The sequence below is a fragment of the Silurus aristotelis genome, assembly GCF_946808225.1.
Source record: "Silurus aristotelis genome assembly, chromosome: 8".
In the NCBI taxonomy this organism is placed as follows: Eukaryota; Metazoa; Chordata; class Actinopteri; order Siluriformes; family Siluridae; genus Silurus; species Silurus aristotelis.
This window is the reverse complement of record NC_139581.1, coordinates 17,720,954-17,747,242: the sequence shown is the minus strand read 5'-3', so window position 1 is coordinate 17,747,242 and position 26,289 is coordinate 17,720,954. Positions and strand designations below refer to the sequence as shown.

General features: G+C 39.7%; 1 protein-coding gene across 1 annotated transcript; it reads left to right on the top strand.

Moving 5' to 3' along the window:
* The first annotated feature begins 572 nt into the window (after nt 1-572).
* timm50 (translocase of inner mitochondrial membrane 50 homolog) lies at nt 573-26,289 on the top strand. The gene is made up of 11 exons (XM_083549312.1): nt 573-871; nt 2,697-2,847; nt 3,666-3,697; nt 15,393-15,414; nt 18,245-18,303; nt 18,387-18,506; nt 18,667-18,771; nt 19,949-20,047; nt 23,785-23,941; nt 24,022-24,128; nt 25,497-26,289. The coding sequence occupies exons 1-11, from the start codon at nt 668-670 to the stop codon at nt 25,593-25,595; spliced, it is 1,155 nt and encodes a 384-aa protein (XP_083405438.1). The 5' UTR covers nt 573-667; the 3' UTR covers nt 25,596-26,289.

Here is a 26,289-nt window from a genome sequence, read left to right as displayed (position 1 = left end):
TGTGTGGCTTTTTCCAATCTACCACTGGTGTATCATTGTTAGCCCTGCTATTACGCAGCACAGATGTAGGCTAGTTTACAAAGCTAACAACAAGCAAGTCAGAAGGCAACAAGAAGTATGGTGCTAACGTGGATGAGACAGAGGGAGTCAGTGATGTAAAAATGACTGAAAAGAGAGACATTCCTGATCACCTGATTATCATCATCTTTTCTCTGCTTGTGTTCTATATAGTGGATGCTCAGCCTGGATACATTAATGAATTAACAAAATTTGAAATTATTTTTGTATTAATATATTAATATGATGTGAGGTCCAATTATCAGCATGACATTAAAACAGGTAGTTGTAATGGATACTTTTTTACTTAAGTACAAGCCAGAGCCCAAACTTCTTCACTTTACTAAATTGAGTGAAAAAATATATAGTCAGGAACATCAGCACGACGTTCTCACAGGTTTCCATCAGGACTCTTTACATGACATACTGCCTTGACACAGACTTTTATGTGTTCAACAAGGTCACCGGGATAATAGAAGTCCCGCCTTCGTTGCCGCCCTAAGAGCACTGCGGTTGGTCGGCGTGCCAGTCAGTCACGTGATATCGAACCAATCGCCTTCGTTTGTCCTTTGCCACTCGCGCTAGAACGACGGGTTACTCGCGATTCAAGATGTCGGCGGTGTGTGTGTATCCCATGTGTGTCCGGGTGAGCCGGGGCCTCCTCAGGCTTAGGACTGAAGCGTCGGCTCTTGCAGCAGTGAATTTAGGGAGAAGATTCTCTGTAGAACCGGGGAAAGAGAGCGGAGCGACAGAAGGGCTGGCTCAGGCGATACTACACCAGAGACTGCAGCAGCAGCAGCAGCAGGGGACTCAGGTGGGCTGGATAGCGAAAGTAAAACGATGTATTACCATGTGTCCTCATTCAAACTGCTACGAACAAAACCGGCTCGGGTATAGGAGTATAAAAGTCATCATGTGCAGCGTGTTCTGTAGTTACCGGATTGTAAGGAGTTTGGCGTTGACGTGACCGAGCAACCGGCTGAGTGTCAAATCTCTCCGTGTAGGGACGATCAAGTGCACTACATAACGTCACTACTTTACACTCTATAGACTGCACATATATTGGGGTTGGATCGACCATGTCACGTGACCTTAGAGCGCCTATCACCTAAAACCACTGAATTATTTGTGTCCAAATCAGTTATAGAAGGGCCCAAAATGAAATACTGGGTCTCAGTAGACGAAACACTGTCAATGTTGAATAAACACCAAGCCAGACAGGATCCAGAATAATGCTCTTAGGTACATTAGCCTGAACAGGATGCTTGGCATCTTTTCTTGGTTGTCAGTCCATTCTGATTCTCATTCGACTCTCAGGAAAGAGTGAAGGTGTGCATCAGTGAGACGGTTCCTCTATGAGCTTTTGTTCATCCTCCTAATAAACGTTGATCACACAGATCTGTACTTCCAGACATGTAGAGAGTTTGAGCAGCATGCAGGAGAAGACTGGACATCATTTCAGAGATGAAGCGTAGAAACTGTTCTGCGCCTACAGACTCAAACTATGCTATGTGCTATTATGATGGAGATGTGATGTTACCTCACGTGCCAGAGATTACGGATCCATGTGACCTTGAGTTTGAAATGTCTGCACTCGAAAATCTCGTTATTTGTTGATGTGTTGGAGGATCGTGATCATTTGTGATGTGTATTCATTAGCACTCATTCATTAGTGTTTAATGGGTAAAACGTGAAGTACCAGAACATTAGCAAGTAGCACATGGTGCTATAGATGGACCTGGATCTTCTCTTCATTCATGGGGGGGAAGTGTGGAAAGTAACAGTGTTCTTTACAGTCTTGAGTACTTGGGGTACTGTCTTATTTTTGTGTGTAATTTAATTATAATGTTTTCCATTCCCATGTACAATAAATACTGTTTCTGGTTTAATTCACACATTGTTTTTAGTTTTGGATTCTCACCTGGAAACAGTGTAACTATAATTTGCATAATTCCACAACCCTCTTTTACAACTCGCCACCTAACCTGCGGAGACATGTACCAGTTAACCTGGCTTGTTTAGCCCATATTTTGTAAATTTGCCAGAAAAACTTTTTACCCAAACCTCACCGAATGAATCTTTCCTGGCTGGTCTTTAATATCTAATGCGGGTTTTGATAAAAAAAATTGGAGTTTTAGTGTGTTAGTTGTAGTATATGTTGTGCATTTCTTTTTAAGATTAATTGCCTTCCTCAATAACTTGTAAAAATATATAAAATTGCATGCCAGCATTGACTGAATGTCAGTAGCATAGGTGTGATGATCATGGTGCTCTGATCAGAAGATTGGGGTTCACTGCACTTTCACTGCTCTGTGTATGGTTCTAAATAAATTCAGAAATCCAGGTACATAAAAAAAAAAGGAATAATCTGAACCAAATCTGAACTAATGAGAAAATATATTTTAAATATATGCCATTTTAAGTATACAAAATGAGAAACGAGTATACAGACTGAATGGAACATCTACTGCAGAGTCATTTTAATTCACACACTCTTAACAGATCAATGGGGAATTCAGAGCTGACGGTTCACCCACTGGAATATTTTTGAGAGACAAAAGGAGATTGGAGAACCAGCAGGAAACCCATGTAATTGACAATTTTTTTTTACAGAGACATGCTATTTTTTGTTCTTGCAGGGTCAACCTCCTCCTGGAGGGGAGGGCCACTCCGAGCAACAAAGCGAGGACAAGAAGCAGAAAGAGAACACGGCATATGCAAAGAAGGTGGTGCTTCGCCTGGCGGGGCTTATGGGACTCGGTGGCGCAGTCAGCGTCATCTACATCTTCGGTGAGTTGATCCTCTGGGATGGACCTTTTTTTTTTTTTTCTTGGATGAATCTTCAGAAAGGAGAACGAACTGGATTTTAAAAAGATGCCATTTACTGGAAATACTTTTACTTGATTATGTGGAATATTTGGCCTGGGAAATGTTTGATACTGTGGATTAAGTTACATGAGGGGAACCTGATGAAGGTGAAACTAACAAAAGAAACGAAAAGTAATGTATATTTTATTTATTTTTGTTTTATTTAAGGGTTTTGTATGTGTGTATGTGCGTGTAGTATGTATGTGTATATATATGTGTGTGTGTGTGTGTGTGTGTGTGTGTGTGTGTGTGTGTGTGTGTGTGTGTGTGTGTATGTATGTGTGTATATATATATATATATATATATATATATATATATATATATATATATATATATATATATATATATAAGGATATATTTATATATCCAAAAGGGCCTGTGATAAATGAAAAACGTGATAAACGGACAACACTCCAAAAATGCTATTTTATGTATACTGTACTGTATTAACATTTTTACTTCTTTTTATTATTATTGATTATATTTTTATTAATGAATTAAATTATTTTACCATAAAACTCCATAAAGAAATCCCCTATAAGTTTATATATATATATATATATATATATATATATATTATAAAATGTATTTATTTTTACCAGAGTGAAATGTAAATTCCTATTTTGTCGAGGATAATGTTTGCCTGATGTTGCTGTAAAATTGTTTTATATGAAGAGCTGTCTTATAAACACTTTAGTCATTACAGCTTGTGACTAATAAATTGTCTTTGCTTTTGCAGGTAGCAACTCAGTTGATGAACATGGAAACAAGGTAGGTAGTAATGGAAAAACCAAAGATGTGTATAATTAGCTTTTAATGGCACAATCTTTCTGTAAATGCTTTGCAGAAAATCACAGTTCAAATGTAGAACTGGGTGTGTAGTATATCTGACAGGAGTTGTTGTGCTAATTACGGGCTCTTGAGAACAGCAGGAAGTGTATAATAGCAGCACACTTCCTCACCTATTTTCTATCCCAGAGACACTTTAGCTGTGAGCCTATTCTTTGTAAGAAGTTGCGGGTGGTCAGTTCAAAGGTGTTGGGGCACACTTCTCAGGTCAGTGTGAATGAGTGTAGGTAGCCTTCAAAGAGCACACTTCTCACACTTGCGAAGGTGAGATTTATTTGGCACACTTCCCAGGGAAGTGAAGGAGACGAGCGAAGTGTGCCAGGGCCGCTGGTGTCTGATCTCGTGCCTGTCCTTCCTCCTGAGCAGTAAACCTGTGTTATGTTAATACGGTAGATGTCATGGCTGTCACAAACTAATTTACATAGGATTTGGAATTGCTGCGTGCGTGCGTGCGTGCGTGCGTGCGTGTGTGTGTGTGTGTGTGTGTGTGTGTGTGTGTGTGTGGTGGGGGGGGGTGGTTGGAATGGTGGTGTGAGATAAAAATGTATTTGCTCATTGTAAGCACTGGATGTATAATTGTGTCAATAGACACCCATACCTGGGATTTATAATAAATGTTTCCATAAATATGGAAGCACACAATTGTATAGGATGTCTGTAGCATTACAATTTCTCTTTGTTGAACTTAGAATCTCATACAGGTTCCAGCATGACCATGCCCCCTGTACAAGCTCTGTTTTATTTATTTTTTGTGGTTTGCTTTGGTTAGAGTACAAAACCCCCTCCTCAGCACAACATTTACATTTGTGGCATTTAACAGACGCCCTTGTCCAAAGCGATGTACAAACGCATCGATTCTCTAGCAATGCATAAATCTACACTGGTACGCTAGATTACAAACTTAAGATAAATTAGACAACTCTTGATTTTTACAGAGCAACCTTGGAAAGTGCTAATTTAAGCGTTTCATGAAAAGGAAGGTCTTCAACCGTCGTTTGAAGATAGACAGGGACTAGAGCCTTGAGTACAGAGAAGAGTCTTAAAGTATACTTACCTCTCATTCTGAGAGAAGGTAACCAGTCGGTTCCAGTGTGCTGGAGAATCTCAGACCGCGTGGTGCAGTGCGAGATGTGATGAGGTCTCTGTGGTAAGGTCCATTTTTGGCCTTGTATGCAAACATGAGTGTTTTGAATCCGATACGTGCAGCTACTGGAAGCCAGTGAAGGGAGCGCAGCAGTTGGGTGGTGTGGGAGAACTTGGGCAGATTGAACACAAGTCATGCAGCTGCGTTTTGGATCATTTGCAGTGGACGAATAGTGATGCAGTAGTCCAGTCTCAAAATGACAAAAGACTTAACTAGCACCTGAGCAGCATGTGTGGACAGAAATGGTCAAATCCTTCAGATGTTGTAGAGAAGAAATCGACAAGAACGAGGAACATTAGCAACATGTGAGGAGAAGAACAGTTGATTGCAGTTGTTGAAGGGGAGAGCAGAGAGTTATGAAGAGTTATTCCTGACCTGGAGACGAATCACCTGGAATGACCAGCAGTTCTGTTTTGCTGGGGTTGAGTTTTAGTTAATGAGCACTCGTCCACAAAGATATGTCTGTCAGGCATGCCGAGATCCGAGCAGAAGCTGTGGTATCTGAGAGAGGAAAAAAAAAAATGAGTTGAGTGTCATCAGCATAGCCGTGGTTTCTGAAAATCTTTGGGATGAACTGAACCCCAGGCATCCTCACCCAACATCACTGCATTGCTAACATTCTTCTAAAAACCACATCCTTCCCAGAAGAGTAAAGAAGATTTAAAATAGAAGGGGAGACTCGATCTTATTATGCATTTTAATAAAAAAAAATTAAGAAAATTAATAAATCCTGGAAATAAATAAAAATGGTGATGTATTTATTTTTCATTCACATTTGCCAAACAGGTTCAGTGAGCGGTTTCATATAACAGTAACCAGTGTTGTTTTAGATCATTCGTCTGACAGCCAAACATACTACCGACTTTTAGAAAAGAACATTTTTCATTTGTAATGTTTTAAAAAAAAAAAAAAAAAAACAACACTTCAGTAAGTTTGTTTCTAAGTGACGCAATACTTTTTTTCAAAGACCGTCCACCTGCGTACAATGTAGAGAACGTGAGTCGACTCCTGTCTCGCTTTAACGGATGGTAGACAATATTCCCAGATTCAGTATGTAGAAACCGTGACAATATATCACACACCTCATGCAGTGTAGGTTTTATTTTGTCATGGTTGCAAATTTGTTTCATCGCCAGAAGGTATAAAATAAATCCGTTGCTCAGGGATTTAATTTACAAGTTGCTTGTTTTTCATTGGTATTTATGCACATAATTAACCTTTCATACTTTGGTGTCATACGCCTATTATTGTCTATTCGATTTCCATTGAGGCATTTTTTTGTTGAGCAAATGTTCATTTCATTAGTATTGTATATAAAGTTGCTAAAGTTTTTCTAACTGTAATTCACTCAGAGTCCGACTTTAAAGCGCATTTCTCACGACAGTGTGACTTCTGTGTGTATGAAGGTGTTAGTCTGGGAAAGTGACCACAAAGAGCAGCGCTAGTCCAGTAGCTGTGGGAGATCCTGTTCAACTGGATATTCAGTTTAGGGCTCACCTTGAAAGGGCACACTTGTCAAGTAAGCGCGATCTTATTTGAGTTCAGAGTTAAATTGGTGCCTGTGCTGCTCCTTCACACCTCGTTAGCTAGATCTGAAGGTTTGGCTGTAGGAGACGTTGTGACCAGGTGTGCACAACTTACATCCTGTCTGTAGAGTTTATACTTTAATAGCTTTGTGGCCTGGAACAGAGATCTCTCACGCTCAATAATACCAAAGTAAATGATGTTCAAAGGTTTTTTTTTTTTTTTTTTTTTTTTTTTTTAAGTTCAGAAAATATTAAAAGAATTGTAATTACAGCATCTGATAGGGGTGCTCTGATCAGGTTTCTTGGGGCCAATCACTGGACTGTATTGACAGCGATATCTATTTATTTATTTATGCTATGTGATAAATAACATCAAATAGCATCAAGTTTAAAAATGGAGAAAGTGTAGTTGTCTTCAGTACCCTAACTGATGTTTTAATTTACTTGCATTAATGACCATTTGTTTGTGGTTGCTTTGAGTGTATAAACTTTATTTTTAATAGAGAAAAAAAGATTAATGAACAACACAAAAAAATGTACAGTGTATATATATCAATCCTGCCGTTCATTGCGCCCCACCTGTCATGTCTTTTTTGCCCACTAGAGGGCTGCACCTCACACTCTGAGAACCAAGTCAAGAAGCTTTTATTAGTCATTTCAACCATAAATACGCAGAACACAGTGAAATGAAACAACGTTCCTCCAGACCCCTGATGCTACATTAAACAAAAATCACAGAAACAGTAAACAACAGGGCTAAAGACTAGTAAGTGTCTTTGCCACATAAAGTGCATGTGTGCAACCTGGTGCTAACAGTGCAAAGACAACACAAGACAGTACAGGACAACACAGGACAGTGTGTGTGTGTGTGTGTGTTTGTGTCAGGTCAGTTCAGTTCTTTGTTAAGAAGCCTGATGGCTTGAGGGAAGAAACTGTTACACAGTCTGGATGTGGCGGCCCGAATGCTTCAGAACCGCTTCCCTGGTGGTAGGAGAGTGAAAAGTGTGTGTGAGGGGTGTGTGGTCGTCCACCGGTGTAACGTGAATCCAAGTAGGACACAAGTCACCGGAACTCTTTTATTCCTCAATAGATGATCTGATAGATAATCCATATGAGTTCCATTATTTTGTTAAATATTTATTTATGCTTCTTACTGTCTTTGCAGTAGGATTGCTGTCTTTGAAACATCTGTTACTTACAGCTGAGTGAGTCACACTTGAGTTGCACAAGATTGTGTTAAGTTAAATAGTCTTTTCCATATGTCTTCATTAGGCAGAATTTCATGATATGTACTGTCCCTATTACAAGTGTTGAGCAGACAGTTCATGGTAAATTGATTAAGTGGAACGCTACTCAAGTTCTACTCTTATTATAATGATGAATACGGATGATCCGCAGTGGTGACCCCCGAATGGGAGAAGCCGAAAGAAAGAAAGTATTATAATGATGCGTCATGATATTCCCACTAAATTCCCACTGAACGTCAAAATCGAATGTTAAGTCAATTCGAAATTCTGGTCTCATCGCTTCTGAATTACAGCGACTCTGCTCTTTTAGGGTCAAATTTCACACTATTGAAGGTGAGAGCCTGCTTTGGATAATGACCATGCACACTTTGTCGCGTTGCTGTGACACGTGTGGCATGTGCCGGGCGCTAGGTGTGTGTCCGGGAAAGGTTTTCGGAGGTGTTTCCAGGACACAATTCTCATTCAGGTGGGACCGCTTACGAAGTGTGCCGGACCTTTTGGTGGCACTAATTAGGGGGTCATTTAGATGTGCAGGAAAAAAGGGACCCGAATTCCCTTTTTCGAGATGAGCGTGCTGTTTAATCGGATCTTTATTACGAATGTATAAAAATATGTATTGTTTATATGCATGTTCTTCAATAATGAACCCTTTGGAATGAATGGTGGTGGTGGTTGTTGAAGATTTTCAGAGGAAAAAACGGAGACGGTTTTAAGTTAAATGTTTCATCAGCTTTTTATGACTATAAAGTTTTTGCCATAATGTGGGTCTCATGTTTGTATAGAGAAATACCATTTTATGTATTCTGACCATAAATTGTAAATATATCGCATGTATTGCGCATCTTTTTTCTTTTTTTTATTCAAATCACCTGCACCATCAGTGTCATGATGTGCTCAGTCTAATGGTATATTTAAAGACGTATCTCGTCTAGGGTTTTCTTCAGTCTAAAGCAGTGTCCCAAAACATAATCTACATGAGATTGGAGATAAAATATCAGGTATTGCATTAGTATTTTTGTTTTTCTATGTGAGCCGCTCTCACCGGGTGTGAAGGAGTTTTCAACACGCCTTCGTATGCACCACTAGTCCTTTTGTTTCGGAGGTGTACATGTTCGGGCACACTTCTCCACCATTGACACTTTATAACAGACGTGTAAAGACTGTGGTAACAGAATGTACCTGATTCACTAACGGGTGTCTTTTTTTTAATTCTATGCGCCGATGAGACTTTTTTTTCATCTACGTTCACAAACTCTTTGTTCTGTTAGTTTCTTTTTTTCAGCATTAAACCTTCTCTGGCTTTAAACACCAGGAACTATTTTGCTTTGATTCTAAGGACACTTGGGTGTGTTACCCATTCCCACTATGTTTCTTGTGGTCCTGGTGGTTAATTGTCTGTTTGGTGTCACACGTAGGTATGAAGGGCACACTTCTCAGCCAGATGCTATCCTTGTGTGGCCTGCACAATTGCAATGGAGCCTGCTCTCAAGACACTCCATCCTGTCGTCCACCTTTTGTGCCGGAGTTGAAAGACCATTCCTATTAGACGGCTGAGAGCCAGAGTGAGCTGAATGTGAAGTGTGCCAGGGGTGGAAGGTGCCGCTCTGAACACCTCTGGGCTTTAATTGGAGGGCTCTAGGTGATGGCGTGGGAGCAGGAAAAGAGTCCTGGTCACAGGAGTCTGGTGTTGTGATCAGGAAATAGAGCCTGAAGTAATGCATTCTTTCACATTAAGAGCTATTGTGCTGATTGTGTAGTTACAGACTTGCAGGAAAAAAAGGTGTATAAATTGTTGCACAATATAGTAATTCTTGTAGGAGGCATATAAAAACAAAAATCCCCGATCCCCTGAGGATCACCAGACTCCACATCGAGAACTAAGGTTTGTTTGAAGGTAGAACACGGGCTAAAATTGAAAAAGTTAACATCTTTGCTGTACATTAGACTTCTCAGACACTCCATTATGAATTTTGATGGAAACAGTCTGTAATGATGATGTCATACACCACCAGTAGGACGTTTTTGGTTTCTAATGAAGACATTATGATGTAACTAATCGAATAATGCATTAACAAAGGCAGGTGTCCATTAACAGTGTTTCTGATGAAACTCTGTACATTCTTGGTGTCTTTAACAAGCTCTGAATTGAAAAGTAGTGTTAGGGGAAGAACATATGGGAAAGTATGTATGTATTATTCACATTTGAATAATAAAATGTTGATAAACAGGCATTAACTTGACCATTCGTGCAGTTCAGCTATAAACCGTCATCAAAATTGTTTTTAAATCAGTAGCTTTGATTCATGCATTACCTTAGAAATAGACTTCCTCGTTGTTTTTGTTTATAATCATGACGTATGTTAGACAATGTCTTTGCAATTACTTGTGCACTGTACAACACAGTTTGTGGAAACCTGCCCATCATGTCTGTATGTGCTTTTGAACATACTTTTTCCAGTTCCATTTAGTTCCACTTTGACTGATACAATAATCTCCACTCTTCTGGGAAGTCTTTCTGGCAGATTTTGGAGTGTGGCTGTGGAAATTTGGGCTCATTCAAAAACAAGTAGTGATGTTGGGTGAGGAGGCTTCAGGTGCAGTCAGTGTTCCAGTTCATTCCATAGGTGTTCAGGTTGAGATCAAGTCAAGAGTCAAGAAGCTTTCATAGTCATTTTAACCATATATTGCTGACGCAGTACACAGTAAAATAAAACAACGTTCCTCCTGAACCCTGGTGTTACGTACAACAACAATCAGAGAAAACACAGGGCTAAGGATTAGTAAGTGCATCGTGTGCAACCTCACCTTTCCAGCTAGGGTTAGAAAGGGGGTGGGAATATATATATATATAACTTTCCACGGCAACTGGAATTTATGGGAATTAATTCAAAATGTAGAAAAATTTCAATAAACTGTATCATATACAAACCTAAATATCAAATCTTTTTGCTCATAAGCTTATTTGCATGCAAACTAAAGATTTTTTAATTTTATTTTTGACTTTTGATTTAATTGTTTGTGATATTTCTTACACACAGCACAATGAAGTTTTACATGCAAAAAAAAAAAGTAATATGTAATTTACTTGAATACTCACCAAAATGGATATTTTTTTACAATCATTTTGTGTGCAGGATTAAGGAAATTATAATTGAATTTTTTTTCAAATACATTTAGGTTCCCTGTTATAGGCTAACCTTCAATTTAGCAAATTCCCAGTAATTCTCATGGGAAGTTTTCAGTCTTGAAAATTCCTGGAATTTTGCAACCGCGTTTCCAACATTGGGGCAAGAACACGTGCGGGTGTGAGGAACAGTGTGTCCACATACCGGTGGCAATACAAATTTACAGGTGAATGAAAGACCTAGCTCTATTATTCTAGTAATTATAAACTGATTAAATTTGTTGCGTTTATTTAAATTCTTAGGTACTTTGTTCAGCAGTTGTTTGTCTGCTTTGTTCTGTGCTTCTTGTTTTCACTATCTGCTTTCGAGGTTAAACTAAAGGTCAGTAGTCATAATATAAATTCACCTGCAGGTGGCAGATATGGGCTGCTAACTGTCTGTAACAGTGAGGTTATTATCGCAAACAAGGGCTGCTAAAAAAAAAAAAAAAAAAACATATTGAAATTGAAACAGTTTATTATAAATGTCATCCCAGATAGATTGAGGTGTGGCAAATGTGCCCTAAGCAAACAATTAATGTGATACTAATCTCTCAATTTGCCAAATGACAACTTAATCTGTTAATGAATGCCGAGCGGGTTTGGGGCAGTAAAAAAAAAAAGTTTTAGATTCGATACCAAGTACTTTCAAGGCAAGTATATCGATACTATGTTTTAATAACAATCTTACTGTAAAAAAAAAAAAATTTTTACTCATGCAGTGTAATATTCTGCATATCTAAAACAGTCTATATGACAAAATATAGCTCTCTGAAACGATTCTGCTAAAGAACTCTGCCTTAAGCCGGAAAACGGGGGTCATGTCTGTGTTGCCTCCTCCTCTCTCCTCAGCTGTACTCAGTCATGCTCTATAGGGTCTTTTACTTTTGGATGACTTTGTAATATTTGTGGTATTGCCACAGTGGAGTATTTTTGTGGAGTCCCTAATGCATCACTGTACAAACGGCTTCACACAAGTTAATCATTGCCTATTTATTAGTTGCTTTTGGCAAAAGTAAAGAAACAACTGACGTGACTAATTATTTATAGTTTATACTAAATAGTACTTATTTTGCACAGGATTTTACCTACTCCAATACAATGCACCATTTAATCAGTAATTCAAAATGAAGATGGGCTAAAGTTTGTCCAATGAATGAAATTGGGAAAATGAGCAAATTATGGTTGTTGAATCTTCAAACAGGAATATATTTTGTATTCAAGTCTACAGTCTGTATAATGATCTTTCAAAGATGTAAACAAAATATTTGGGAACAAAATGTCTGCTATAAATTTCCAGTAGGTGTCAGTAGAGGAACCAGAAGGTCTGTGTAAACTTTCTTTCGGCTTCCTCCGTTAGAGGTCGCCACAGCGGACCATCCGCATGTTTGGGTCCAGAAGCAGCTTTGTGTTGCTTGAATCCAATGCCTTAACCAGTAAGATACAACCTTTATGTGTAAGGATTAAAACACATTGCGGTGTGGTGTTATAGGAAAGTCTACAGTCAACACTGGGTTGGTATATTGACCCAAAATAAATTCTTCCTAAATTCCAAATTCGCATTAGAATGCTTCACCGAAGTTTCGGCTATGTTTTTTTTTTTTTTTTTTTTTTTTTTTTTTTTTTTTTTTTTAAATGCCTATGTTTTATTATCCATTTATATTAGTATTGGATTATGTAGATTGTCTGTCACATAAATCCCTGCAAATAATCATCTGTAGATTTACTGTTGAGATTTTATAAATGATCATGTTTTAAAAGTGTATTAAAATAAGCCTGTAATTTGAATTATAACCAGACCTGGTTGAAATTCAGCACTTTTTGGACATGTATATTTTCTATACTATAGCTTCTATTTAGAATATAATAATAGTGACAAGAAGATACAGGGCAGATCTGCCATCTCCCAACTCCAGAGTCAGCATTTAGTCCCCAGCCCAGCTCGCAGCTTGTGTGGATGTTCTCAGGGTTCTCCCACCCACAACAATGCCAGTCAGTTGCTTGGCCAGATGTGATGTTTGGGGTGCGCTTTACTGTTCTCTCAACCTGAGTGTGTACTTGTCTTATGCTTATACTTCCTGGGATACACCTGAAGAGAATAGAGAAAAGATGACCCTGAAAAATTTAAAATATAAAAGCTCATCCCATCTATGAAGTAAAAAATAGTCATCAATGCTTACTTTAATACATTTTAAAGTGCCAGCTTTACACACACTGACATGCCATTAACAATCAAATCCAATTTGGCAAGGTTGCAAGCAGCATAAGACCCAGCTGTTTCTCGAGTTCTAAGAGTTCAGGTTTGAATAAGTCATATGTTGAAGGTAGGAAGCAGTTGACCAGGCCATTAGCAAATTCGAACATCAGGAAATAGTTTTTAGGACCAGGGAGAACATGTTGTTTTGGGGAAACAACAAAGACGCAATTAAAAGGGACAAGAGCAACTGATGTCAAAAATTATCTGGGTAAATGCAAAGCAGTGTAAAGCTGAAAGGACAAAACGGAAGCAGTACAAAGTTAAGACATCAACAAGGAAGCTGAACAACATGGGGCATAATAACTGTAAGCTGGTTTGACTGTTCAAAATTTCCACACACCAGATTCCACATCATTAGCTTCACCTTCTGAAGTCCCAGCAACCTCGCGTAAGCTTTTTGGCGTATGGCTTTAAAACAGCCTGCAGCACATTATGCTTGAGGAAAATAAACAGAGGTCCCAAACTGCAGATGCAATAGCTTGTCCACTTTTTAAAACAAGGTGGTTTAGAACAAAACCCCTCAATGAAGACAAAATAAATCGTGCCATTTGGATGCATCTGGAACCTGAGAGTTGTCCACGGTCACCATCTCAATTTCCTTTTGACATGACCTCAACCTTTCTTTGGTGAAATATAGTCCAAAAACATCTTAATGGCCAAGCCCACTGCTCTTATGAAGGAGAGAATGGAGGCAGCCTAAGAAAAAAAAATGGCTGGCCATCAAGTGCAGAGACATGTGGTGAAGGGTCATTTGCCTTGTGGAGGTTGGAAATCAAGGTTTTCAAAGGACAACTGGTCGTACCTGGAAATGTAATTTCAAGCCAGGCAATCAGAAAAACTCTGAAGGAGATGAGAATCGAAGAAACAGCCATGGGCAGCGGCTGACCATTGAAGGCATTGATGCCAGGGCCGTTTTTATGAGGTGGCAAGGAGATGTTCCTGCAAAAACCCTAGGACCAGGATCTTGCCCAAAAAGGCACCTTTTTGTATAATAGTATAATTATACTAATTATACTATTATATGTGGTTGAAATTTGATTTCATGGTCATAATCCTGCACCTGGCTCACTGGCACCATCAGAGGTGTAACTGTCAGCAGTGCCCAGCAGGCATTATATTTATTACATCTTTGTTTATTATACTTATTTATTTAGCCATGTATTATGTAAACATACAGACAGTTATACATTGTTTATTAGATGCCCACTGTAACATCTGTGAGAATGTGATTGTGATGAGTCTGAATCTAAATGAGTCGAGGGTTTTTTTTTGTAATTTTTAAATTTTTTTTACTCCTGCGATAGTTGAGCGTGATTTTAGGAAATTAAATATGTATTTTGTGATGCAATCTTGTGACCAGAAGGGGCACTGCTGTTTCTTGTTTTCATTTACATTTCACAGGCAAGGTTGTAGAGTCAGTGGCTGTTCTGCCACACAGGGGTTAGGGTGGGCACCCACGGGAACCATCCTGACAGATGCAGCTGAATAATCATGAGCTTGGTTTTGTTTCTTAGTTCTGATTAATTGGCTGGTGTATTGCACAGTTCACTGATGGATGCTAGCAGAGGAGAAGCTTCTAATATTAACAAAGCTTTTGTTTATCTCTTTGTATAGTTAATTTGGGAGTATCGCCAGCATCAGGTGCCCCCAACCTGACCCCCCCCCCCCCCCCCCCCCCGTTTGTGTAACAGGTCAACAGTTTATCAAACGAAAGTGCATTGTAAGCATGATCCAGCATGCCTTTTTTTTTTTTTTTTTTTTTTTTTTCTTTCTTTCTTTGAATGAAATAGAAACCCACGGTTAGATGCTAATTTTCCGGGCAGGTTGTGGATTTGTTGCCATGACAGTTTCTTATCGAAATCCTTTTAAGAGCGAAAAGAGTCATTTGAGATTCCAGTTAAACTAGCAGGCTGTGTTAACATTCATTCATGATCAACGGACAAGAGACTTATGCAATAATGCAAACAAATTACCCTGCATTTGGAAATCTTTAGCGTTGGTGGTGGGGGGTTTAGTCCCAACCACCATGAAGCTTTTGATTTATTGTGAAATAAATGCCTAGTTAGTTATTTAAATTTAAATAGTTGTTGTAATTTGTATTGTTACTGGATAGAGATGTTTATGCAGATATCGTGTCCATAACTGTGTAGCCTTGTTAAAGTAATCTTGCTCAGCAATATTATTGAACTTGCACACCTCTGATATCATGTTTGTTTGTTTGTTTGTTTGTTTGTTTGTTTGTTTGTGACTGATTGTATATCTCATTTCTTCTCCTTTCAGATACCGGATGAGTTTGATAACGGTAAGTCAACTTCCCCTCCATATCTGCTCCTTTAATGCACAAATGGATGAAAAAGAAAAACGAGTGATTTGTGTGTAGCATTGCTCTTATTTAATTTTTTTTATTTTTTTGCTATTGAATACAATAGAAGTTGTTTTGCCTTCTGCATCTCACATGTGGTCTGTGTCTCTGCCAAGTGTATCACATATGTAATCATTTTCAGCACAAGAACTCACAACCTTCCAGTTACTGAAGGAAGATTAGACTTACGAAATGAGTTACTGTAAAGCTGTATGCATGTTACACAGGACACCGGATAAGAAATAGCAGGAAATCAAAGATGAGAGCTTAGAAGTGTGTAAGAGAGGGTTTTTTTTTTTTTGTTTATGCCAGTGTCCTAAACTTTGGCGGATGTAGATCAAAGTGATGTGCGTGTGCATGCGTAGGTGATAATTACGGGACACAAGTGTTGTTAATAAAGCATTTGCATCACACATGTAAAAATTTTACGCAAGAACTCGCAACCTTCCAGTTATTAAGGCGAGATTTAGAGTTTAGAAATTAGTTACAGTAAAGCTGTATGTTTGTTACACAGGATGCCAGATAAGAACTAGCAGAGAATCAAACATGAGGTCTTAGAAGTGTGTGAGTTTTTTATTTTATTTATTAATTTTTTGTCAGCGCAACTGAGTGTCCATGGATTTGAACAAATAATCATCTAGTTTAGATTCTGACTATAACTGGACCCCTTAATACCATTTCCACTAGAGCTTTCTCTTTTCCTGCCAGATCAAGATAGATGGTCCTATTCCAACTGGTTTTAATTAAGATGGCAGAGTGTGATAGACTCAGGACAGACAAGGAAATGACTGCAAATGGAGAAAGCGATGTTGTGACATAGCTGTGGTTATGGAGAGCCAGCTGTGCCTTTCTGTTCAGACTGATTTTACATAAGATGGCTGGCCGCATCACGCTCACCTAGTGGCGTAGTAATCGCTTAATTAACAGCACGCATGTCCCGAAGTCATCACCTACGCACGCGCATTCACTCACACCCCTTTGATTTACAACCTCCAAAGCTTAGGACACTAGTGTCTAACACGAAAGCGTTTAATGTCATAACGAAGGCCGATAATTACTTTAGAGACTGCGGTGTAACACCAGGTCCCTGAGGGGAGTGTGGATGTGGCCTAGCTGCCTTCTGGCCTCACGCTAACCTTCCCTTCATCAGCAGAAGGTTGGCGGAGGGATGCGGGCTGAACCCCTCAGCAGAGAGGTCCTTGGGGAGCTAAGCAAGCGTCCCGCTGAAAGCTTTGGCTATGTGCCAAGTCGTGCTATTCCTTCAGAAATACATGTGTATGTGCACAAACCACCTCACTTAATGGAAAGGTGCTTCACCCTACCTTGAGCCGTTACCTTGAGCAATGTCGAGTTCTAACAAGTTCGCTTGTAGTAGGTGTTTTGTTTCACTGTAATAAAAAATCTTTTCTGACTAACCGCTGGTATGCTGGAGGTGGCATTTTTGGTTTTTGTTTGTTGTTTTTTTTGGAATACAGTTATCACTCTGTCACAAACCTGAGCATACCTTGCTAGCGCAATATTTACATTTTGTTTACATCAACAGTGTCCTGCGTATCGACTAAAAACTGTTTTTGTGTCCTCAGGCACACAAATCCAGTAAACCAGCAGCAGGAGCAAATAAACACTGCCCTTAATGTCTGACTGAACTGATCAGTCGTGTGCCCTAGTGCTCCATGATCACACAAGTGTAATAGCGGTGTTAGTGTGTAGTATAGCATGTGTATTTTTTCCCCCTTTTAAAAACATATCTAATGATAAAATAGCAAACAAAAAACAAAAAGGTTTCCTTCGAAAGGTAGAGAAGAAGAATGGCGATTGAGCAATACTGGCCTTTGGCAAAACAGTGCAGCATATGCTATGCTATTGCCAGATTAAAGGAGGCTTTTGTTGAGGCTAGAGGCCCAGCCATCGATCCTTCTCTCACTCCCTCCATCCGGCATTTCAATGGACGAGCCACAGAGCCTCTCTAGCTCAACAATAGGCCTCTCCATTACACTGACAAACAAGGTTAGTACAAGGGGCTCTTCAAAGCACACCCAATTGTTGCACTGAACTTTTTTTTCTTGGCCGGTGTCTCCTCAGATCAGCTTTAACGGTCCTTGCAACTGTCCATTCTTTTAGTCTGATCTTGACCTCTTGTGGCAGACAAAAGTCTTAAACGAACGATTAGAAACGTGATTATTTTTTTTTTGTTATGGTTAGTGGGGTTTTGTGGGTTACTCTGATCAAAGATCAAACATTCTTTCCATTTTCTCCTCGCTTTTCAATGCAGCTTTGTATTCGCTGTTTTTCACATATTACCTCCAAGTTTATCCAAAGCGTATTTAAAATAATGCGGTATTTAAGAATGCTTTCATACCTATTAGTCTTTATACGCAGTGTGAAATAGATAGTTTAGGTTTGTTTTGTTCCCAGTGCACTTTAATAAAACGATAAAAATGATAAAGGAAAATTTGTCTGAGACCAAATCTTTTTTCCATCGGACAGAAATATGGCAAAAAGGACAACAGACCATTTTTTTTTTCTTCCAAGGACATGTCCAGAAAAATTCTTATAGCAAAGAATTTGGATGGCTGATATTGTGTCCACCTTTTTTTATATGTCCCTTCGAAAAACCAAAAACCAAAACCTGTTACAGGTTGTAAACAAATTCATTGTTCTGCGATTTTTTTCAATTCATCTTTGTTCTCTCTCTCTCTCTCTCTCTCTCTCTCTCTCTCTCTCTCTCTCTCTCTCTCTCTCTCTCTCTCTCTCTCATCTTCTTATGCAGATGGACCTGCTATCCAGCAGCTCAAGAGAACTTTTAAGTATTTTAAAGACTATAGACAGGTGAGTCGAATCTTCCTGACTCCTTAATATGCGAGAAAACTACATTAACAATGAGTTATATGGTAAATTCCTGTCCACCACAGATGATCATAGAACCCACAAGTCCGAAGCTTCTCCCTGACCCGCTGAAGGAGCCATATTACCAACCTCCATACACCCTGGTCCTGGAGCTCACTGATGTTCTCCTTCATCCGGAATGGTCGGTATGTGTTTTCCACCAAATATCTACAGTGGTCTGTCCGGAGCTAAAGTTTACAACCATGTTGCCTTTGTCTTTATAAAGAGATTCCAGCTGTCATTTTTCAGGATCACTCGGAACACTAATGTGAACTTGTGCATGTTTGTGTGGGTTTATGAGGACAGTTGGCCACAGGCTGGCGTTTTAAGAAGCGGCCAGGCATCGAGTACCTGTTCCAGCAACTAGCGCCGCTTTACGAGATTGTCATCTTTACATCCGAAACTGGCATGGTGAGTAGCATGAAGCGAAGAAGGAGGAGGAAGATCTGCTCCATCAGGGAATTAGGATTATCAAAAAAGAAGTGTCTGAACCAGTGATAGTTATGCAGTAACCGTGGAATACCACGATCACTATCTGTGCGAAAAAACAAACAAAAAAACAAAGCTTTTCAGAATAACATTGCTTTAGTTTTGTGGTAAATCCAACACTCACGCACGACACACGCCGCTTTTGTCTTTGTGTTTGTTGTTGTTTTATTGCACTAGCTGTGTTATCAATCACAGTTGTTTACCCGATTACCCACCATGCCACTGCATGTGTTATGGGTTCTGGATAGTCTTTTATAGTGGACACACACCTTTATTATGTCAACATTGATATGCTAATAAGGCATACACACAGTCTAATTAGGCTTCTGTTTTGCAGTCTGTTGTTGTTTTTGGGTATTTTTTTTTTGCTCTCTCTGAATGTAATCACTGTGTCTGTCTTTGTTTGGACTTGTCAGGTCAGACTGCTGGTCTAGTCGCTATGACTAAAAGCGAAATATTTTTTTTGTAAGCATCGTTTGATGCTTTACATCTGTTGAGATTTCCTGGATACAACCATAAACTGACTGCAAGCTTCTGTGATTTGTTAATAATTTATTTTTGCACTCAGAAAGCAGCCGGAGTTGATTCTTTCAATCTATGCTTTATGCTGAATTTCTTACCAAGACTCAGACAGTATAGAAACTAGATGATTAATGTATATATTTTTAGGTATTTTATCAGGAAAGGGTTCTATCGCCGGTGTGCTGCTGTCCGAGGAGGAATCCGATTCCTCATATCCCGCTTACGTGTTGCGCAGCATAAAATGTTTTTCGTTCGTGTTTGATTCTTTATGAATTCTTAAATAAATTATATTGAGTCACATCGAGTTCACAAGAGTTCATGTAAAGTGATTTCAGGTTCTTACTGTTAGGAGTTCTCAGAAGTTCAGTACTTCCTGCATCATTAGTTTTCCAATTTAAATCAGCTAGTCGTGAAGTTGTTGTTGGTGTGTGTGGGTGTGTGTGTTTGTTTGTTCTAGCTGGGGAAATTGGGCATGTGAAAACTAGTGCAAAAGTTGGGAGTGATCATTGACAAGCTCATCATTCATAGTCACCCAATTGACACCCGAGTGCTAACTATGGATTGTTTATCTGGCTAGACGGCATTTCCGCTGATTGACAGCATAGACCCACAGGGCTTCGTCATGTACCGTCTCTTCCGCGATGCCACACGCTACATGGAGGGCCATCATGTCAAGGTAAAGTCCACAAGTTTTATTTGTTTCCTTGAATTGTTCAGTTATAGTGTGGGGGTGTGTGTGGGGGTGTGTGTGTGAGGGTTTTTTCCTTCTACCTTTCCAGTAATGCAGCAGCGTTACAGCCTTTTGCCAACGTTATATATTTGCCAACGCTATATTCACCACAATTGCTCTTTCTGTTTCATCCCTCGTTCGGTTTCCCCCCCCCCAAGAAAGATTCCACTTCCATTTGATTCCGTTCAGTCTCTCTCTCCCTCTCTGTCTCTTAAACTGTACTATATGTAAGCAGCTCTCCAAACTACCCGACACAACCCCCCACCCCCCCACCCCAAATTGGGCCCCTTCTCCTCAGTGACCCAGGTGGCACAATGCTGCAATGCCCCCACGTTTCTTCCCCGTGCCGCCCTTCTGCTTCTCCATTGATTTATTTTTTTTTTTCTTTTTTCTATCCCCCATGCTATGCCTCTCTCCTTTTTTTCCCTTCTCTCAGTAGCCCAGGACAATAGCAGTTCCTTTCCATCCTCTCCTCTCCCTCTTTCCCTCTTTTTGTGCCTCATTAACCTTCTGTCCCTCTCAGCTACTTCGCTAGGTTGTTGTTACTGAAGCTACGTTCTCCATGTGCCACCATAAGACCAGATAGTGTTACACCAAACTGGGCTGTTTTTCGAGATGGCGATCATCAAAAAAAAAAAATATATATATATATACATTTAAATACATGAACAAGTATTATAGAAAGATAAATAGACAAATGTTATGCTTGGATTTTATTTCTTTGAAAGTTAATTACACTCATCAAAACGGCTCGTCTAGGCTAGGAACCGTTTATGCCACTGTAGCTGTGTTTATTGTGAAACAGAATGCCATTGACCCTGACTTTGGCAGTGCAAATGATTGTAAAGTCAAAGGTTAAACTGCCAAATACAAACATGTTCTTTAACCAGCCCTGTTTTAAGCGTAGGTCTGAACTGCTAACTGGTTTTGTGGAATGAAAAGCAGGTGTTTTATTTCACTGGGCGATGCAGGTTCTGTAAACATGCATTTAAAAATGTAGTTTTTTTTTTAACTAGGATTTTGCTTTCGCGTGTTACAACCTGTAAGCGCGTGTGTGAAGGATAGAATCGTGTGTGCGTGTATGCCTGCGCACCTCACGGTCACATTTCACCAGTCTCTCCCTGGCCTTACAACCTCGCCTCATATTCATCCGCTCGCTCCCTCATTCACTTCCTGCACTGACTGCCTCCTTTTCCTTTGTCCCCTCAACCTTGTCCCCCTCCCTTACCTCCCATCTGGCGTACTCACAGGCAAAAGGCGGGAGACATCAGACTTGAAATGTGTATTTGTATGCGAATGTGTGTTTAGCTGGATTTGATGACGGCACAGTACATCCATGTGTTAAGTCCATGTGTTTGGATCTCCGGGCGACATTCGGATAGTCACTGTAAACAAATGTGCTTTTATTTGAACAATAAAGCTCTATTTCTTTTGTGTCCTGAGGTTAATGGAATACTGGAAAACCTTATTTCTACATGAGTGATTTTCCACAGACAGGAATTTCCATCTGTACTTAGGAAGACAAAAACACCAGTGATTAGTGTATGCTTGGGGTTAGATGTTATTTAGCTACAGTTATACATAAAACATTTGCAAGTACTTTACAAAGCAAAGCCTGCTTGTGTGTGGACATGACACCAGTGGATGGTTAACACCACTCTGACCTCTGGCATGCTCCCAGTCACAGAGCTGCACTAAAGACATTGAGAGTCTGGATTGGCAGGTGTTTAGCGTGGTGTGTGTGTGTGTGTGTGTGTGTGTCAGGCACGCGTCCTCTTACACATCACCTGGGGGGATGAGAGCTCATTTAATACTGCAAACTAATCTACCTACGCTGCTCCCAGTTAACACAGCTCTGCAAACCAAACACACACTGAGGTATTAGGTCTCCGCAGGCTCTATTGTACAGCATTACTAATCACCAATACCTTAAATACTGCTTAAATACACAATTGCACATGCACTTTGTCTAACATGTCCACAAAGCAGGTCCCTGTGGGCTCCTGGTGCGTCTCTACAGGAGGGGCAAACACGTTAATCGGTGTGAAGCGTGCCGTGTCTACATATTAGTCTACAGGGGTTTCCTTTTTTTTGGTTGGCTCATTCAATATTTACCTATCTCTCCTAGCTATCTCTTATTCTCTCTCACTCACTCTCTCTCTCTCACTTATATCTCTGTGCCATTCTCCTTTTCTTTTCCCCCACGCTTTGCCCCCCCCGTGTTCAGCCCCTCAGGGGGATACAGATGACCTCGGTGATAGGGAGAGAATAGCGTCCCTGTCCATCTGCTCCTGGGGCCCACAACTGAGACAGCTGCCACAGAGAAAATGTGTGTGTTACTGTATGTGTGCGAGAGTGATAGAGAGCGACACTGCAGGGGTCAACGAGTGGGTGTTAACAGTTTACACTTCTTTACAGATGCATAGTTGTGAATATGGTTCATGTCAGTGTCATTATAGAGGCATTTTTTTTTCTTTTTTTCTTTCTCTCCAAAGTGAAGAACTGGAGCTGTACAATAAGACGTTATAGTCTGTGATCACTTTTCAACTGTAAAGAAATTCTGTAGTCACAGTATTTTGCAACACTAGCAGTCCTTTTCAACACCAAGCATTGGAGTAACTTTGAATAGAAAGGGTCTTTAAAATAAATAAGTTGGAGCTACAAAATGCACATGCATAAAAACCCTTTTTGAACCCCGAGCTGCACAGAGACATTAGTCAAGAGACCTTCGGTTCTGGTTCATCTATGGTCCAATTGATGATCAAATTAATATCATCTGCAGGAAGTATAATTATTTGGGGAAACAAAAACTCTAACCCTTTGCCATCTGTGTTTCTGCTTTTAGTTTAGTTTAATTTCCACACAAACCCGGCAACTCTGATGTTCTCACATACTCGTTTCATGAAACCGATATACTTTTATTTGAGCCAACAATTAATTCACATCAGCTCTTCGATATTCTGTTAATTGTGTCAGTTTCACACAGTTACCTGTTGTATATTCGCTCTTCGTATAAACTGAAACACAATCTCTCAGTGCTCACTTTATATAAAGATGACACAATATCATAACGCCAGTGCTTACTAAATCCAGGATGCAGACGTAATCATATCATATATATATATAGAGAGATTTGAAAAAGTGTCCACAGGAATCCATCCACAAGATTCACTTACAGTGGAGTCCAAATATCTGGAACACTTGGTGGAAATATTACTCAAGGGGGTTAAAAAAATCTGACCTTTTTGTACAAACGCAGTTAAAATGGTCCACAGATTTGCTTATGTTTAAGGACCTAAAACTATTTTATTATAGATTCCACCCTGAGAAAGTGAAAGTTTATTTTTTTTTTTGCTGCCATTTTTAGAAAAACAGCACTGTGTTCTCACAGACGATTACAAAGCAGGATGTCCCTGGCATATATACTATGATTCTCACAAACGCCACTTAAATATTTTTTAAAATAAGGCATGCTTGTGATTGTTTCTAGATTACGTAGAACACTATACAAAATTAGATATAAATATTATACTCAAAAATAACGCATTGTATTTTACATATAAAACACAAAATAGGGTTATAGATCACGTATTTAGAACATTGCATTTAATCATTGTTTGTCTTTAACCAATAGGCCCTAAAACTGTGGTATATTAGGAATCACTGTACTTGTCTTTCCACAGGATGTATCTTGTCTGAACCGAGACACCTCTAAAGTAATTATAGTGGACTGCAAGCGAGAGGCCTTCAGCCTGCAGCCCTTCAACGGCATGGCACTTCGCAAGTGGGATGGCAACTCGGAAGACCGCACCCTCTATGACTTGGCTGCCTTTCTTAAAAGTAAGTGTGTGTTAAATATTTTGTCTGTGTATGTGCATTTTCTTACAATTTCAACAGCAAGGATTGTTTGTCCTGTGCAGCAATTGCAACGAACGGTGTGGAGGATGTGCGTACTGTACTGGAGAACTACGCCCATGAGGAGGATCCCATTGAGGCGTTTAAAAGGAGACAAGCACAGCTTGCACTGGTAAGCTGAAGGGTTTTTCTTGTGTGATCTTGCCACATAAGGCGTTTTGTCCCCGCACACACCATCAAAGTCACTTAGGACATTCGATATTTTTCCATTGCAAGTTTTAGAAACAGAGACACTGACAGCACGGCTCAGTAAACTAATGCTAGAATCACCAGTACTGATTCCAGGCAATGGTTTCTAAAACTGGTTTAGTTCACAATTCACACTGGATCATGACCTACTGGCATTGACATGATGTTTTAAACATTCTTGATTGGTCTTTAGAGTACAAATCTGTTAAAAAAAAAAATATTTAAAAAAGAGGGTATGTTTGCACAGTCTGTTATTCAGTTGATTACATCAAGATGTAACCAATATGGCATCCAAAATGGAAAGCAATAACCCAAGGCAGTGGAAATCGACAGCTGGCAGTGTACACACACTGATTAAATTTAGTCTGGGTATATTGAAAATGATGGATTGCCACATAATGAGGTTCATGGCAGCACCTGAGATATCATTTGTAGCCAAGAATGACCCTTCCACAGCCCGAGGCGCAGCCCTGGTGCTACTGAAGAGCTCAGTTTAACTTCGTAACATGGCACATGTCTGAGCTATAAAGCTATTGGTCACTCTATATGTGTAGAAAATTCAGTGCATTTTCTCTATAAATTAATTCACTGGTCAAACCCATTTGTCTTTGTGTCAAAAAAACGTTTAGCAAGCAAGTAGTCAAAAAAAAAAAGTATGACCACAGACGAGAACAGCAAAGAACAACTATTTAATACACACTGTAGTATACAACACACCAGGACTTGTAACAGCATGCGCAAATTCGTGTAATTGTGTAAAATGTGTAATGCCTCGATCACTGCTGTGCATTTTTCAGATCTGCAGCTATAGGATCGGGTTGGAGGCACACAATTATATAGGCTGTCTCTGGGTGTGGTAGCATGAAATTTTTCCTTTACCTGAACTAGGAGATACAAACTTGGTCCAGCATGACAATGTCCCTGTGCACAACGCCACCTCCATGAACATATGGTTTACATGGGTTGGAGTGTAAGATCTTGAGTGGCCTGCTATAGAGCTTTGACCTCATCCCAGTTGAACATCTTTGAGATTAAATTGGAACTCTGCATCCCAGGTCTCCTCACCCTACATTATTACCTAATCAAGTGGAACAGAAGAGTGGTGGTTTTTATAACAATAAATGGAAACTTAATATAGAATGGGAATTTTAAAAAGCACACATGAATTTTATGGTCGATGTTTACAGATTTTTGTCTACACAGTGTATATTTGTGTCTGTATATTTAATATAATTTTGTCCTTTGATCTTCTTGATTAGTGTTTGATATTTCACTTTGTGTTTGTGTACAGGAAGAGGAGCAAAGGCTAGCAGACATTTCTCAGCAGAAGAAGCAAGGCTTATCTTTAGGTTCCATTGCAGGCCGTTTCTGGTCCCGCAAGCAGCAGTGAAGGTTGTGCTCGCTGAAGGCTGGCAGTTCCAGGCCACCCTGGGCAGTGACTGGTCAGTATGGCAACGCCGCAGTCACTGGGCAGGTGGTACTCCTGGCTGCATTGGGAGGAGAATAAAGGGGGGTGAAACATCCTGTTCCTTCCACTGAATGCTTGCTGTCGTGGTGTGGGAGAGAAATTGGTAAATTCCAAAAGGACTTTCAAGCACCAGTGTTCTGGTGAAGGCACTCTCTGGACTGAACACAGCCTACAGCCTTCCTCTGATCTCAGTTGTTGTGTTTGTGTCTGCAAATTCGTTCCAAAGGTCTACATACCTGGACCAATATTTCTCCACTACTTAGCTCATACATTTTTTTCTACTCATACAATGAGTAGATCTACAACACCTTGTATTAGAAGATCATATGTGGCTCGTTTGAGACCCCCAATCCCAGTAAGTGCTATCTAGAGCACTGCTAGGGCATGGCTACACAATTGACCTAAGGAGCTATGTGCTGGAATTGTGTACTTTTGCTGCTGTAAGGACTGCATTCGTGTCACAGGTCGCCAGATTGTAGTTCACATTAAGTGACGTGACATCTAACGACATTGACAAGGTGCCATTTCTGTTTCTAATTGCAATGGTACACGATATTTAATGTGTTTGTGTAATGCATTTAATGTGAATCACTTGAATAAACTTCACTAAACCAAA

What these genes read in the sequence shown, in the direction of transcription:
- timm50 (XM_083549312.1), top strand. Translation starts at nt 668, where the DNA reads ATGTCGGCGGTGTGTGTGTATCCCATGTGTGTCCGGGTGAGCCGGGGC. An exon ending in CAGCGTCATCTACATCTTCG is followed by an intron (nt 2,848 to 3,665) that starts GTGAGTTGATCC and finishes TTGCTTTTGCAG; the next exon opens with GTAGCAACTCAGTTGATGAA. An exon ending in CTTGGCTGCCTTTCTTAAAA is followed by an intron (nt 23,942 to 24,021) that starts GTAAGTGTGTGT and finishes TGTCCTGTGCAG; the next exon opens with CAATTGCAACGAACGGTGTG.